The 16,459-nt window shown below is 40.7% G+C and overlaps 1 protein-coding gene across 1 annotated transcript; it reads right to left on the bottom strand.

Moving 5' to 3' along the window:
- Positions 1 to 492: 492 nt before the first annotated feature.
- On the bottom strand, positions 493 to 15,320 carry sec23b (SEC23 homolog B, coat complex II component). Its single transcript, XM_074628994.1, has 19 exons — positions 15,130 to 15,320; positions 12,680 to 12,907; positions 12,230 to 12,287; positions 11,991 to 12,077; positions 10,307 to 10,543; positions 10,108 to 10,190; positions 9,864 to 10,008; positions 8,262 to 8,420; positions 7,410 to 7,525; positions 7,154 to 7,277; positions 6,923 to 7,003; positions 6,736 to 6,825; positions 6,351 to 6,457; positions 5,133 to 5,286; positions 4,870 to 4,947; positions 3,649 to 3,810; positions 3,403 to 3,489; positions 2,177 to 2,398; positions 493 to 1,503 (listed from the first exon to the last, which is right to left on the bottom strand). The coding sequence occupies exons 2-19, from the start codon at positions 12,898 to 12,900 to the stop codon at positions 1,414 to 1,416; spliced, it is 2,301 nt and encodes a 766-aa protein (XP_074485095.1). The 5' UTR covers positions 12,901 to 12,907; positions 15,130 to 15,320; the 3' UTR covers positions 493 to 1,413.
- Between the last annotated feature and the right edge of the window lie 1,139 nt (positions 15,321 to 16,459).

The following is a 16,459-nucleotide window of genomic DNA, read 5'->3' as shown; positions in this document are numbered from 1 at the left end:
TGCCAAGAGTAGAATTTGCCTCTAAACAGATAGCCCCTACGGATTAGTCTTCATAATCTGCCGTTCACTGATCCTCGAAATCATACTGTCTGGGTGCTCTGAAATCAGCTTACAGTGACAGTAGATGGTGCGCAAGTGGTTTTATGATTGGGATTGCGTGCCGTGCGGGCTTTATGTACAGTAGCAACAAATGAGAAAAAGACAATTGTTGAGTGTCGCTTCCAATCTGCACCGAGGACGCGTCACATACCGTTGTATGCTGTGCGTCATTCTCTCATACACACACACAGCTGACACGCAATCGTTCAAATCTGCAACGCCAGACAGGTCTTTCCTTCTGCTGCACATCACCAAACAGATGCCTGGTGTATGAACTGAGCATCTCCGGTGACCTCGGTGACTTCCATGTGAAAAATCCAGAGTAGGAGACAAAAGTTGCTTTGTGAACGGGGACGTGCACGCCGGTTGCAAGGATAGACAACACAGACAGAATCTGTTTCCAGCCGATGGGGCTTTTATATGGGTAGCATTAAGAATCCAGACAGGATCTAAATCAAACAACTGTCCCTTTTATACAGTCTTACAGTATATTAAAGTCTGATTACAAAGACACTTGGGCAATCGTTTGGGTGCAAAATACCAGATGGTGATGAGACGAGATGAGAGGACTGAACTATAGAGCGCCCTTTAAAGTTAAAAATACATCGAAATGTTCGTCATTGAAAACAAAGTGCGTCTCGGTTGACATGCCGTGATTGACTTCCATTCCTCAGAACATTAATCCTCATTATTCAGAAGAGAATTTTCTTGGAAAACACTTAAAAAAAGTATAATCCATGTAGAAATTTTAACAAGTCATCAGTGTGAAGACCGATTAGCCCTGTGAACATTTTCCTAGCCAGCATTAGAAGATACCGTTACAATTTATTAATGAGAAAATTCTAGGCATGTCATCTTTAGCTATAGACAAAGCGAACACATACAAGCGTCCTATTAAACAGCACCTTCGACCAAGGCTGATGCAGCAGACACATTTTTTTTTGGACAAAAAAATAATTATCAGTCTAATCATTATGCATGTCAGAGGTAATATCAAATATAAAAGAGAAATAGAGGATTTGATATTGCTTACATGAGGACAGTCTGGAGTACTGGAGCCGTTTCTCATAAATACCTAGTTAATGAAAATGAGTAGAAATGTTTTCTTCATAGGAATGTGCCGTTCCCCCCCCCCCACCCCCTTTGTTCCTTTCATTTCGTAGCATGGATATGTCACACGCGACTCCCACAATCAAGCAAGCACATACGGTCGACTCTCTGGGTTTTGGCTCCTTTACAAAAACAGGGGAAATGTTAATGGATCCCTATGTCAGAACGGGAATGTCGGATCACTTTGCGGCGGAACGGAGACGTCTACGTGGAGCTGGAAACTGCCAGTTTCTTCAAGTGGTCCATGAAGACCTGAAGGCTGACGTCATCGGTGAGGATCGGGGATCCCGCCTCCTGTAGATGCACGGGAAGCAAATGAAGACAAAAATAGTGGGTGAGTCATTCCCGCACTTTGCAGACGGATCTTTTCATGACATAACTCTGATCCCATGATCACTTTAATAACGTAAACGGGTTTATCGCTAAGATTAGCTTATGCAAGGCCTTGTTCTCTTTATAATCTGATTCTCAGACTGCCGTGGATGTATTCACAGTGTTTGTAAACTGCGGGTTATGGTTCAGCTCTTCCTTAACTTGGGATATAACAGATTAATGCTATTTGCAGCTTTCAATCTCCCACACTTCGAAATCAGAGGTTAGCAAATCCAAGACCTGTGTTTGCTGACAGTTCGACTTTACATTTTCTGAGTTGTCAGCACAGATTGTTTTTCACCCAGGGATACAGACAATCCCGGGGGTTTTAAAGTCTTGATTTGGACGCAAGAAGGAAATGAGAAATTTCCGAAACTTTCATCAATTGTGTTATACTGATATGTGATAATGAAAGCTCTGTAGGAGGTTGTAAATAACCCTCAGCCCACTGAAGCGGCATGAGGAGGAAGACAAAGGAGTGAGAAATGAATTTGATATCTTTAGACATTCTGCTGAAAATGTCATTGACCTCTAAAAGCAATCTATCCTCAACTATAAAAGGTGAAACTGTAAGGTGTAGCTTATAATACAGTACCTGTCCCCAGGCGTAGAGGTTGTTGTGGGTCTGTGATGGGTTGACCTTGGAGAGCAGGAAGCGAGCCTGTGAGCCTCCGTGCTCGGTGTCGACGTAGCGCGGCATGGGGAAACGCGTCTGGAGGATCTCCTGGGCGTCATCCAGTGGAGCCAGCAACAGCTGTTTGAAGTTCTCGTACTCTGCCAATTCCTGGTAGCCTGCCTTTCGCCACTGGGCTATGGTCTGGAAATAAAAGAGGAAAAGAACAGCATTAAGAAATGCCTGCTGTATCACCTAATGTGTCGTTATCCTCTAGAAAGAAATTAAGCAGATGAACGACAGGTGGAGATTTTTGGAACTCAAGTTCTCCAATGGAGGTTAAACCCGTAACACTTCGAGACGCTAGTCTAACTGGCATGGCGATTTTCAAAGGGGTCCCTTGACCTCTGACCTCAAGATATGTGAATGAAATTAGGTTCTATGGGTACCCACGAGTCTCCTATTTACAGACATGCCCACTTTATGATAATCACATGCAGTTTGGGAAAACAACCATGCAATTGTTTGCATGCAGTATAAATTTGTTATATTCGCCAATATTAAAATGGTGTATTCGAATATTTATGCATACCGGGGTTGCTAAACAGTCTTGGAAGTTTCCCGAACAGAAGTGCTCGCAATCCAATCACGAAAAATGCAATTCTTGATACCAAATCCCAGCATGGCTTTTTCTATGATGTTCCTCAAGGTCTTGGTGTCTTAATGTGGTATTTTGGAGGGATTATTGATCATTTTTATAAATTCTCAAGTGGTGAACATTTTTTTAAATTTAGCACCAAATCTGTGTAACAAATGGCATCAACCCAATAATTGCTGCAACAATTTTTGAGACATAAGTGAGCATGGGATTGACCATCACAAACGTACATCATCATGTTCTACGCTCTTATACACTTTCACAATTTATTTTAATTGATTAATTCATTTATTTATTCATTTGTATTTCTTATTACTAACTAGACCAGCTTGACACACAGTGCTGAGCAGCATCTCAAATTAATCTTCAGGTTCCCAGCTTTCAGATGATGTTCACCACTTCTATGTAGCATCTACTGCTGACTTTTTATCTACCCCTGAACATCCCCTGTCTTCCAACCCTTTCCCTTTAAAAATAAGAGGGCGGAATGGTAAGAGGTTAATCAAATGTCGTCCTGCTCTAAAGATCTAAATGAATAAAACTGTCTCACCTCTCCATGGTAGATAACCAGCTGGAAGAAAGTGTCCATCAGCAGGATTCGATCTGGCAGGATGCTGCTGCTGTCCAGGAGAACGGGCTGTGAAGAACAGACACACCGTTTGGAACAACTCAAGCACCAAATCCATCAGCACTGACAGGCATTTCTTATAGAGACATTCTGAAGCTCCCAGGAAAGGCCTGATGCTCCTCTAAAGGCTGATGATAATAATAATGGTGTGGAGGGTGTGAGGCTGACCTCTGGTGGTCCATGGAAGGAGTATGAGTAGAGGATGGGCTGGATCATGATCAGGGACTGGGTCAGGTCCTGCCTGACAAAGTGGTGCCTGTAATAGGACGACTCATCGGGGCTGTTGTTGAACACCTGCAGGAAGGGCGACCGCCTCAGATGGAACATAAACTGCAGGTGGAGGAGAGGAAATTAAAGTTAGCATATACAGTGGAAACCGCTTATAGTGATCAAGTCTGTCCGGGTCAAATTGATCACTATACGCGGATGATTATTATAACCACATTTTTGTTGTTGTGCATCATTTCTCATGCAGATTACCATCTAATTGACAGTTGTGTACATATATAACATGAATACAACGTAATGAAACAGACCGCTACGCTATTTACTGGCTCGCTGTCAATTCTTCTGCCTTTTCCCTCATTGGGGGGCGAGGCATTGCCGTGTTTGGCCGGCTCTGCAGCGCGAGAGTGCATGCAGAAAAAGTTTCACTCTGAGGGCATTACGTGACCAGGCATTCTCAATCCAATTGACGAGGGTGCTTTCCCGCCTCGTGCGCATTCGTTTCTCATTCAGAGAAAACTACTTTCTTTTCCCCGTCACAATATCAATGTGCACGCAGCATCAGCCTCACAGTATCCAAAAGCAGAAAAAGCAAAGCAGACGGTCCGCGAGGCAAAGTATCAAGTGAGTAAAGTAAAAAACAAACGTTAGTCTAACGTAGTTTTAAAATGTTTTTCCATATTTGTCATGTATTAAAAAGACCCAAAATGACCACTATAAGTAGGAATGCGCCAATTATATTATTATTATTATTATTATAATAAACATAGAATTGAATTGAATAGATCGTACCCATTGTCACCGATACCCGATGCAGCTATTTGAGTGAGTTTTGGCCCGTTATCCGATCCGGTGTCGGTGCATCCCTAGCTATAAGCGGACTTCTTGATTACTATAAGCGAATTATTTAAATAACGTTTGTATAGGAATGATTCTGTCCCAAGTTTTTTGAGATCCATATATGTGGTTGATCACTGTAACGGTGATCACTATAAGCGGTTTCCACTGTAGTCCTAATGCAAATCAATATAAATTAGGGACAGTTTTATAATTAGAACTGAATTAAGTCACATTTTATTCGGATCTATAAAAATCGGAAAATTCCATTTAGTATTTTTTTTTACAGATTTAAAATCAGGCGTTTCCACTAGGAGGCAGGTTTACCTGTGGGTAGAGGGACAGAGACTCTGACAGTTTGAAGGATGTAGGATCGTCTTTGTTGAACTGGCCGAACTTCTGACACTGAAACCGAGGGAGACAAAACAATGATCAAGCATTGAACATGAACCTAACATAACATCACATAACCTGGTACATCATACGTAAGCAATTACAGAATGACGTCGTATCGCACAATCCTAACAATGCCAACTATGCATTGTTCTCATCACAAAGCGCAGGCAGGGAGGTGTGGGAGAGGCACTCACCAGGCGGATGAGCTGCCTGTCAAGCCAACGCAGAACGTCCGGTCCCTCCTCCGACTCCGCTCTGAAGACTCCCAGGCGAGCCATGAGCACCGCGGCTGCTTCCTGGTCGAACGACGACTCAATGTGCTGGATTTGGGACTGTGCATCTGCCCAGCTTCGGTGGGGACACACAGAAAGAGCAAAGAGGGAGGGAGGACAGCAGGAGAGGTGCAGGTGAGCATGGGTGTGGTGTGAATGACGCGCAGGTCTCTGAAGGCGTCACCCCAAATTGCAGGAATGTAAACATCCTTTCTAGTGAGGCTTATATTGATTCAAGGCAGCACTTTCTTGACAGAATGCCAGGCTTCATTATATCACACACTTGTAGGTGCATAAAGTGAATATTCACTGGAAAGTCTTTTCTGCAAAATAACCTAGCATGTTAATAATAATGATAATAATGATGTTCCAGGTAGGGCTGTCAAAGTTAATGCGATAATAACGCGTTAACGCTAATTTATTTTAACGCCAATAATTTCTTTAGCACAACTTTAAATTTTTAGGTTGGAGCGGGCTCAGTTTGAACTGGTATCATATAAAACTAAACAATCTAAGGAATGCATTGGTACCAACCATGTCATACTAACTTGTTGCAAAGGAGTTTAAATAACGCTCAAAACTTACGCTACATTTTGGCGAGGAAATGGAAACTGTCCTGGCCATTCTCAAAGGGATCCCTTGACCTCTGACCTCAAGATATGTGAATGAAAATGGGTTCTGATGCCCACTTTATGATACTCAAATGCAATTTGGGGCAAGTCATAGTCAAGTCAGCACACTGACACACTGACAGCTGTTGTTGCCTGTTGGGCTGCAGTTTGCCATGTTATGATTTTAGCATATTGTTTTATGTTAAATGCAGTACCTGTGAGGGTTTCTGGACAATATTTCTCATTGTTTTGTGTTGTTAATTGATTTCCAATAATAAATATATACATACATTTGCATAAAGAAAGCATATTTGTCCACTCCCATGTTGATAAGTATTAAAGAGTATTAAATACTTGACAAATCTCCCTTTAAGGTACATTTTGAACAGATTAAATGTGCAATTAATTTGCGATTAATCGTGATTAACTATGAACAATCATGCGATTAATCCTGATTAAATATTCTAAGCGATTGACAGCCCTAGTTCCAGGTTGACATGGAGTAAACTACAGTTTTATGGTGTCTTACTTCCTGGCGATGGTAGTGACCCGTATCCTCCTCTGTGTGTTGGAGTGCTGGTACTGGGTTACAAACTGGATCGCCCCTCGGCCACCCTGGGGGGTTGGTGCATTGTGCTACACACACATACACACACACACACACACACACACACACACACACAAACACAAAACAGTAGAGACAGTATTGTCAATCACTACTCTCTTTGCATGAGCCTAACAAATGGCCTTCTACTACAAGAAAGACAACACAAAAAGCCATTGTTTCACTAAACAAAGCCTTCATCACATCACAGTTATTCACTTGTTTGATGTGACTGCACTTTCATCAGCCTACAGTAATCCAATCAAAGCTCACCAGCTAAGGTTCAAGAGAAGTGTTTTTTAAGTTTTACCTGATTCACCACTTCAAAATAAAGGCCCAAAGTGGTGGAGGGGTTGAGGCCGCATATTTTCCACTGGCTCGTCCCACCGGTACCCATCTCCTACACAACACAGAGAACATATTGTGATGAACGCCAGCTCTGGGATTACGGTTCAATTGTGGGAAGGAAAGAATCTGAATCTGGGGTGGCGACTCACGTTCTCCGAAACACAGGGACCCTTGGAGTTGAGTGAAACACACGGCCCGATGGTCCCGCAAATCTTCACTTCCCTTGATGTCTATATAGACAGAAAGACACACAACATAAGCATGCAGGTATAGATCTATTCTGTGCTCTGAAAAGAAAAAATCACAATTGACACAAGCCTCTTATTTTAGCAAAAGCACAGCAAACAATGACATTCGCTATGACTAAATCGCTTCTTTACCTTGACCTCCAGGACGCCTCCAAAGGCCATGCGGAAGTCTGCATTGTAGTCTTTGCTGAAGACTCTCTGGAAGGTCTGCTTGAACAGGGAAGTGTTGAAGGAGTCTCCCATCACAATGTGCCCCCTGATAATAAATTAAAACAGATCGGTTAGGATCTAAAGTATCCCTAAAAGGGGTATTTATCTGTAAAGAATCATACATCCCTAATAGTTAGGCTAATATAATCCCACACCCAAACAGTAAGTGCTGACGTACCCGGTGAGATTAGATAAGCATTTCATCTCCAGCAGTCCCGTCTGGTCTAGGGCACAGGCGTAGATATCGATACAGTGGCCATTTACTGATGAGCGGTTGGCCATGGCTTCGTAGTACTGTGTGATATAAAAAAACAAACAAAAAAAACAGACAAAAGACATGAAACGACAACTTAATTTCAATGAGCATACCCCTAGTATGTTGTGTACTAAATAGGGCTGTTAATTGATCGCAAGTTAATCACATTTTTTATCTGTTCAAAATGTACCTTAAAGGGAGATTTGTCAAGTATTTCATACTCTTATCAACATGGGAGTGGGGAAATAGGCTTGCTTTATGCAAATGTATGTATATATTTTGTTAATGGAAACAATTAACACAAAACAATGACAGATATTGTCCAGAAACCCTCACAGGTACTGCATTTAGCATAAAAGATATGCTCAAATCATAACATGGCAAACTGCAGCCCAACAGGCAACAACAGCTGTCAGTGTGTCAGTGTGCTGACTTGACTATGACTTGCCCAAAACTGCATGTGATTATCATAAAGTGGGCATGTCTGTAAAGGGGAGACTCGTGGGTACCCATAGAAACCATTTACATTCACATATCTTTGAAATATTGCCATGCAATTAAAAATTGCGTTAATTTGCATTAACGCGTTATTATGGCGTTAACTTTGACAGCCCTAGTACTAAATGTATTTGACTTTATTGCTTATTTGGGGGAAAAAGTCAGTTATAACAACAAAAGAAAATTTGTAAAAAAAAAGAAGAAGAAGGATTTCACTCAAATACAAGTACTGCTGCAAATACCAAGATTTTGCAGAGGCTTCATGCACTTTCTCACCTTGGTGGCTTTCTTCAAATGACGAGCGTTGTCTTTCGTGATGTCATGCCAGGAGCGGATGGGGATTTTCAGCTCGTCTCCCACCACCATGCCTGGGCCCTGGGTGGGGGGGCCTCCGATGAACAGCATCACACGGGCCCCTGTGTTGGGGTATGTACCCTGAAGATAAAAGAGAGGGGGGAATTGGGTTTCAGCTAAGTGCAAGTATCATTGTACACTACCCCCGCTCAAGTTACAACACCACAAGCTTGTTATTTGACTTCTGCCAATCTTTGGACTGTGAATGTGGATAATGAGCACTAATGGAATTGTGACCTACTTCTCAAACTTGCCATTTAAAGAGGAGTGTTAGGGGAAAATAAAGAATGCTTTATTAAAAGAATTAGGATCAGCTGTGCAAATACATCGTCAGTAATCAATAATAGAACCTAGATAGTTAAGCATGGGTAGGTAGGTTTCACATCAGCAAATAAAACATAATTATTTAATAATTCCTAATTACTTTATTGAGTCAGTTGAAATAAATTTCCATTCCAACAATGCTGTTTTTTCACATTACATGACAAATGCAGAAATCCAGGTTAAACCTGCAGTAGGCAGACATTTTTGGCATCATTGGGCAAAAATTCCATAATAACCTTTCAGCATATTGTAATTCAAGTGTTCTAGCCTGTGACGGGAGACTTTGGCTAATCAAAGGTCATTTCAGAGAGAGAGAGAGTGTTCCTATTGGCTGTTCATTCAACGGAGGCTGTGAAATCCTGCAGATACCATTAGGAGCACTGGAGGACACAGAGGCACATGATTTTTTTTTCAGATTACCTCTCTCATGCACTACTGTTTTATAAAAATAACTTTTTTTCAATCACATTTGCTCCAATCTTGCCTACTGCTGCTTTAACTGAATGTGTGTATAATGAGTATACAACAAGTCTGATTGAGAGCTTTAGGGAATCAGTTTCAGCAGAGGGCAGACCTCACAGCCAAAACTTACAACAAAGTCCAGAGTCCATGAGTCAGAGACACGGAGACTTTTAATGATGACGAATTCTACATAAACAGTGATTCATTTATTTAGGGACAAAGTGTACTGATTCAGAGAACAATAAAATCAATAAGTGAACAAAACAAATGGTGGATGCTAACCACGTTTCGCAGTTCTGCTTTATATGCAAAAAGACTCATTCCTCAAGTCAAACGCCTCTCGACAAATCAGTGAATCTGGAGTCACTGAAAGAGACAAATTTATTCTAATCATCTCCTATCTGCTGATGGGGGAGTACAGCGGGGGTAGTGATCTGTTGCATCACTTATATAACCACGCAGATTAGCGTTAGGAGAAGAGCGGATAATGATAGTGGGAGGAAAAGACAGAAAGCAAACAAGGAACTAGCCTTTGAACTGACAAAGCACATGTACTGTTCCTGGGGAAGATAGTCATCAGGCAGTGTGTGCGTTTCTGAACCGTTACATGTGGCACAGTCGTCTTGGAGAGGCTAAAGTTCAGGTTACTGAGGATTGGAAGCGCCTCAATAAATGACTGCCAAATCATTTGTATCCACTTAATGTACAATATTATTTGTGTTTCTGTGTGTACTGTACCTCCAGCAGACCGACGGCAACAGACAGTGCAACACCGGTGGAGCGGAGGGGACGTTTGCCCTGAGGGACAGGCCACGGGTCTCTCTGAAGCTCACCGAGCAAGTCAGTCAGGTTCATATCGACTCTGTGCACAGGCTGAAGGAACCTGAATATGAACACAAACACACCTTAGACAAGCATATTTTTGGAAACGGCTACCTTTAACTGGCAAAGACGAGAGGGAAATGTTAATGCTCCACCATACCTGCAAGTTGCTGCGGCATCCTGAGGTGCCTGTGGGCGACCTTGTTGCGCTGATGCCGCTGGCTTCATTAAACCCAGCATCTCCTGAAAAACACACACACACAAAAAAACAATTATTACGGTTTCCTATGTGCGCACATTAGTCTCCTCTTTTGTCTCATTTCTCAGTTTTCCCCCGTGCCTTTTGCCCCCCAACCCACCTGGATCTGTTTGGAGGTGAGGTCCTTGGTGCCCCTGAACACGTAGCTCTTGGCGATCCCCTCACAGCTGAGCTCGTGAACCTGAACCATGCGTCCGAACGTGATGAGGCCCACCAGGGCGTTGGGTGGCAGCAGGCTGAGGGACATCTGCAGAGACTCCTTGAGGGCCTGGAGGTCCTCTTCTTCCAAACACGTGTCAACCACGTATAGGAAGATCAGAGGGGCCGGGGTTCCGCGCTGTAAAGAGGTGGGAGAGGAACGTTACACTCTGGTGAAGTCAAAAGTTCTGTTTCCACATATGTTATTACAGAAACACTAAGGAGCTGGCACTGTTGATTTATATCTTTATTTATTTATTTTTCTTGTCTGCAAACTGAAAAATGCTTAGCCACAAAGAAACAAAGAAGAAGAGGCTGAATTAAAGTGTGTTTGGTTTGTTGACCATGTGTTTCTAAAAGACTTACACTAGCAGAGACACTCTCATATTACTTTTGAAAACCATATGCATTATTCATGAAGCCACACATGTTAGCAATAATAGTAGTCAGGCACTCATTGGTTGTAAAGCCGAGGATGTTTCTGTATAATTTCAATAACAAGTATTTGTTATAGCCTACTGTATGAGTTAACATATCAAAACACTACATGATTAGCTCAGATCTCTTTCACATGGTGAGTCTCTGGAACAGGTTGCTGAGTTTACCAACCAACAGGGTGGCTAGTGAGATATTTAACTGGGACTTGTCTGTTGGAGGTGAATTACTAATGTGAAAAATATGTTAAATATAATTTGCCTAAAAGTCAGAAGTCACTTTGTGTACAGTTAAGATGTGGGATATTACCACTACATATTGAAACAGGAAGATACAGAGGTGTAATTGAAGACGAAAGACTGTGTCAATATTGTGAACTAAAAGTTCATGTTCCTGGTTTAGATTTGATAGATATGGAGACTGGAGCCTCAATTGAATATCTTTTTGATAATGTTTATGTATTTTCTGAATATCTTTCTAACATGGGATAGGAGGAGAAAAGTAACATATGATAGATAAATTCCTCAAACTCTTATGCCTCTTTGTCACGATTGGGTTTGTGTATGTGTCTTGTGCTTAGGGGGCTGTGTTTGTATATTTGTGACTGTTTATTTGTTGTATTTCCATTGTGGGATATATCCTGGCAGGTTTACTATTATGTCTGGATGGTGTTTGTTTATATGTATGTTTGGATGATGCTGGTGAATTGTCCTGTTAGATGATGGTGAGCAAACACGCTGGAATGTTTGATTTGTTGTTAGTTAATGTGTCTGAATAATCCCATGAGCGATGGGTTATGTAAATGACCAGACACAAAAATACATTTTCATTCATTCGTTCACTAATGAAACCTAATTAGTGTTGATCCCAATAGCTAAGTAGACCTTGTTTTTTTTTTTATAAACTTTGAACCGTGGGAAATGATCCCCAAACCCATAACAACACTGCTCACATGTGTCAGAGTTGCACAATGACACTGAACACATTGATCATGAGACCCACAACTGAAAAAAAAATTAATAAGAACTCTCAACATAGAGAAGCTGTTGTCAGAATTTGTTAATATTCACCTTTGCCGAGTACACCTAGAGTACATACAATCTCCATGCAAAGGGCTGAGGTCAGAGTGCAGACATGTGTGTGGTATTTACCTGTACTATGTACTCGATGGTAGAAAACTGCGGCATGAGTTCAGCTGGTTGGTTCACGTCTGATATGCCTGCATAAGAGGGAGGGAACTGCAGAGACAGGGAGAACCAGATTAACCAACTTAATAAATGAATGCAGCTAGTCCACATTGTTATGTAAAACAGCATGACTTGAGTCATGAGTTATGGCAACCGTTAATATCAATCTAAAGTATGCTGGGAATGTGAACGTTAGTACTTACTGGGTTCCTCTGAAAGCAGAAGTTGCACGCCCATATTTTTGCTCTGAAGTCAACTTGACTGCAAAGGAGGGAACAGAACTATTTAGGGTTTGCATCCGAGTGACAGGACAACTGTGTAACTGTGACTGATAATGGGCCATTTGCAGCTTTTATGTACCCACAAATAGTACTCACTAAAAACTATTCAAACACATCACCAAATTCCCTAAAACCCGTTTTCTTTTACTCAAGGAATACTACAATGAAGAAATGTCAAGGACATAGCTGGCACTAGACACTTGCACAGCTGGTTAAACAAAATCCTCATGTAAAAATAAGACTAAATTATACCATGAGTCAAAATAAAGGCTGAATACAGAAATCCTTGTTTTTTGGTGCTTTGCAGCTGAAACAAACATTAAGAAGTTAACATCTGTAAGCAGGAGCATTGTTTTTTTCCATTTAACTCACCATAGTGGGTTGAGCACTGCCTTGCAGTTGGCCCGGCTGCACAGAACTGGTTCGTACTGGACCGGTGGCAGGTCAGGCCTCTCCTTGAGTGGTGTGAAGAGGCAGGAGACTGGGACCACTAGCCTGGTGGCTTCCAGGCGGCTGGAGGGCCAGAGGTTCCAGCTGAATCGCACCCCATCCCTGTCCTCGTTCTGTTGGATGAACTCCTGGTAGGTCGCCATCACAGAGCTTCAGCAGAGAAAGAACCCAATAGATCAGTGAGGTTGTAAGTCCAATAGAAGAACTGGATATAGTCCCAGTGACACTGGTAGCCTAAATGTGCTCCTGCTTTTCACAGTGAGATGCTCTTTATACACGTGTTCCTTTCTTATGCTAAAATAAGACATATTCGAAAGCATGACGCACAAACGTCTCATCAGCAAACCTGACCAGCGTGTTTTTCTGAGACAGAGATCAGTGCAGAGGAATTCCAGTGGTATTTTTAGGCTACACCTTTAGTCCGTGTCAGTGAAAGATCAGTGACGTCTTTAGCAAAGCATCACTAGGGATCCTGTTGTAGTAACTGTATTGTCACCGCTGTCAGAGGAACTTTATATTTCCTTTTTATAAGCAATACAACAGCAGAATATCAGCAGAATTACAAGGTGCTTTTGAAAAGATGACAAAAACAAAAATTACAATCTTTTGTGGTATGTTGGGCACAAGATTTCAGAGCGTACATGATCTTTTGTTTTGTTTCATTTAATGTAATGCTTTATTGTTATTTATTCTTTATTATGTGCACTACTTATGGAAAATTGTTAATTGGGACAGAAATGAATTATTAATTATTACTACTACTGCTACTACTACTACTACTACTACGGTTACACCTCTGTGTAAATATACATATTTATTACTTCTCTATACGTACTATATTCCTGTCTACAACTCTGTATGTATATTTTTAATACTTCTCATTATTACATACTATATTCCTGTTTACACCTCTGTTTACATATATTACTTCTCATTGTGTATTTTAAGTGCACTATTTTATGCCTTAGGATTATTATTTTGCTTTTACATTTACTTGTGTGATTGCCCCTTTTATATATATATATATATATATATATATATATAGTATGAGAGTTGTAGAAGGAACCTGAGACCAAAGATTTTCATTTCCAATAACTGCTTTGCTGGAACTGACAAATGACGAATAAAGAACCTTGAACCTTGTACTATCTGTATGCCACGCAACTGTGTACTAGGTAGGGCTGCAAATTATTAGTATTTCCATTATATAATAATCTGCCAATTATTTGCTCACTTAATAAATTATAAATAGATAATTCATGTAAAATGCCAAACATCCCCTATAGTTCCAGCTTCTCTATTGTGAGAGTTTTGCTGATTTTCTCTGTCTTGAATATATCTTTGGAGTTTGGCCAAAATCAAGCAACCTGAAGACATCACCTCGAGGAGATTAATACATAATAAACTAAAATAAAAGTCAGTTGCCCTATATCCAATGTTTTTCTTAGGCAAGGCAAGGCAGCTTTATTTGTATAGCACATTTCAGCAACAGGGCAATTCAAAGTGCTTTACATAAATATTCAAGAACATTAAGACATAATTAAAACAGTTATTAAACATTAAATATTAGAAAATAAAAACAAGCTAAAAATAAAAACTAGGATAGAAACTAAAATAGAATATAACACACAACAGTAAAAGCTCTAGTGCAGTATATAAGATCATTAGGGAATGTGAGCTTTGCCTGGCCACATCTGATGAAGGGGATGTGGGGTTGTTGTTGTTGGGGGTATTAGGTGTTTTCCAGTTTCTTCCTCGAGTGATATTTTAGGAAAAATGACCACTTTATAAACTGCACATATGTACATATTACATTTATTTATTGACAGACTGCACACACTATGTTCACCCATTCACTCAGTATCTTTTATATCTCTATTATTGTTTTTATAATGTTGTATACCTCTCCTGTGTTTCACTCTGTTTGCTGATGTTGCTGCTTTGACACCTGCATTTCCCTTTAATTAATAAAGGTTCATCTTATCTTATTTAAAGGAAACTTTCATATTTGATTAAATCATAGAAACACTGTATTGAACGATGTATTCAGTGATTAACTCAGATTATGTCACAGGCTACAGGCCACGTATCACTATGATGAACCCACCAGTGAAGATCTATAGTGAACACCATTTACATCATCGTTTTCGCCATGTCTAACGTTAGCCACGCAAAACCAGGTAACCTACATGGTGTTATAGAAACCTGATGTATTCAACAGTAGGTTATAGTTATAGTTAAATCCCTCTGCGTCGCTGTCTGTCACTCAACCCGCTACTAGCTAACGGAATGTAGCATGGGTCCACTTCCGGTGAATGAATGTAAACGGCTGCAGCGGCCTACTTTAGAGCAACATGAAGTCGTGTTCTTACCTTGTGTATCAGGCTGTCCTCAGGTCTGGACACGAGCTTAAAGAGTCTGTTGCGTTTGAATGAAGTCACAGCATTAGGAGATGAAGGTAGACGGACAGGACAGAACAGAAGGAGGACGGTGAGGAGATCACTCTCTGGATCACTGCCTCTCTCAGCCGGCTCCTGCTCTACACTACGATGACGTGTTACTACAAGTTCAGACGCCTCCTATTGGCTCTTCTGTCCGTGACGTCGCTAGGGAGTGCCCTGCACCGGTGGAGGGGAACTATGGGAAATGTAGTTTTTACAGCAGTGCCGTAGTATTGTGCCTTGGTGGCAACGATGGTATCTTCCCCAGTGGCTAGGAGGAGTTTTAGTTTAGTTTTTTTATTATTATTTTTTAATAATGCTTTCTTTATTGAACACATGCTCATTTACAAACGTACAAACAGATACATAGACAACTGAAAATAACCCCAAAACAAACATAATTAAGATTAGAGAGATAAGATAAGATATTCCTTTATTAGTCCTGCAGTGGGGAAATGTGCAGTATACAGCAGCAAAGGGGATAGTGCAAAAAACAATATGCATCAGCTAACACAGTAAAAAAAAGAGCTAAATAAAGTGTAACAAAATATGAACCACTTAAATAGAAGGAAGTATAAAAATAAGAGCAGTATATACAGTATTGACAATAAACAGACTATTAACAAAATTGCACAAGTGGAAAATGATATTGCACAGTGAGAATGAATGAATGAATGAATGAATGAATGAATGAATGAATGAATGAAAGTCCACCTGAAAATATCAGGTTATTGTCAGTTTGTTGGTGTGTAAGTGGTCTACTGGGAGCAGTGCCTATTGTGGAGTCTAAAGCTGCAGGAAGTATCTGCCCCATTGGCTAGTCAAGGAGTTTTAGTTTTTTTTAAATAATGCTTTCTTTATTGAACACATGCTCATTTACAGACGTACAAACAGATACATAGACAACTGAAAAAAACAAACATAATTACATATACATTTCATAATGCCAGAGTTTATGTTATATACATCATATTATATTAATTTAATAACTTAAAGGTGTTAATGGCTTTTTTGTTTTTAACATTGAGTAAGATTTATTTAAAAGGGATCCCCATTAGCTGATACCAATGGCACCAGCTAGTCTTCCTGGGGTCTGACATCAAGTACATTACATTTATCACATACATAAGTAGTATAGGACTGGTTCGTTTGCGCGTGCATGTGAAATGCGCGTGCACGTGAGCATGCGCGCGCATGCTCACGTGCACGCACATTTCACATGCACGCGCAAACGAACCAGTCCTATACTACTTACATACTA

This window comes from Sebastes fasciatus, chromosome 3, assembly GCF_043250625.1.
Source record: "Sebastes fasciatus isolate fSebFas1 chromosome 3, fSebFas1.pri, whole genome shotgun sequence".
Taxonomy (NCBI): domain Eukaryota; kingdom Metazoa; phylum Chordata; class Actinopteri; order Perciformes; family Sebastidae; genus Sebastes; species Sebastes fasciatus.
This window is presented reverse-complemented; position numbering and strand designations above follow the sequence as displayed.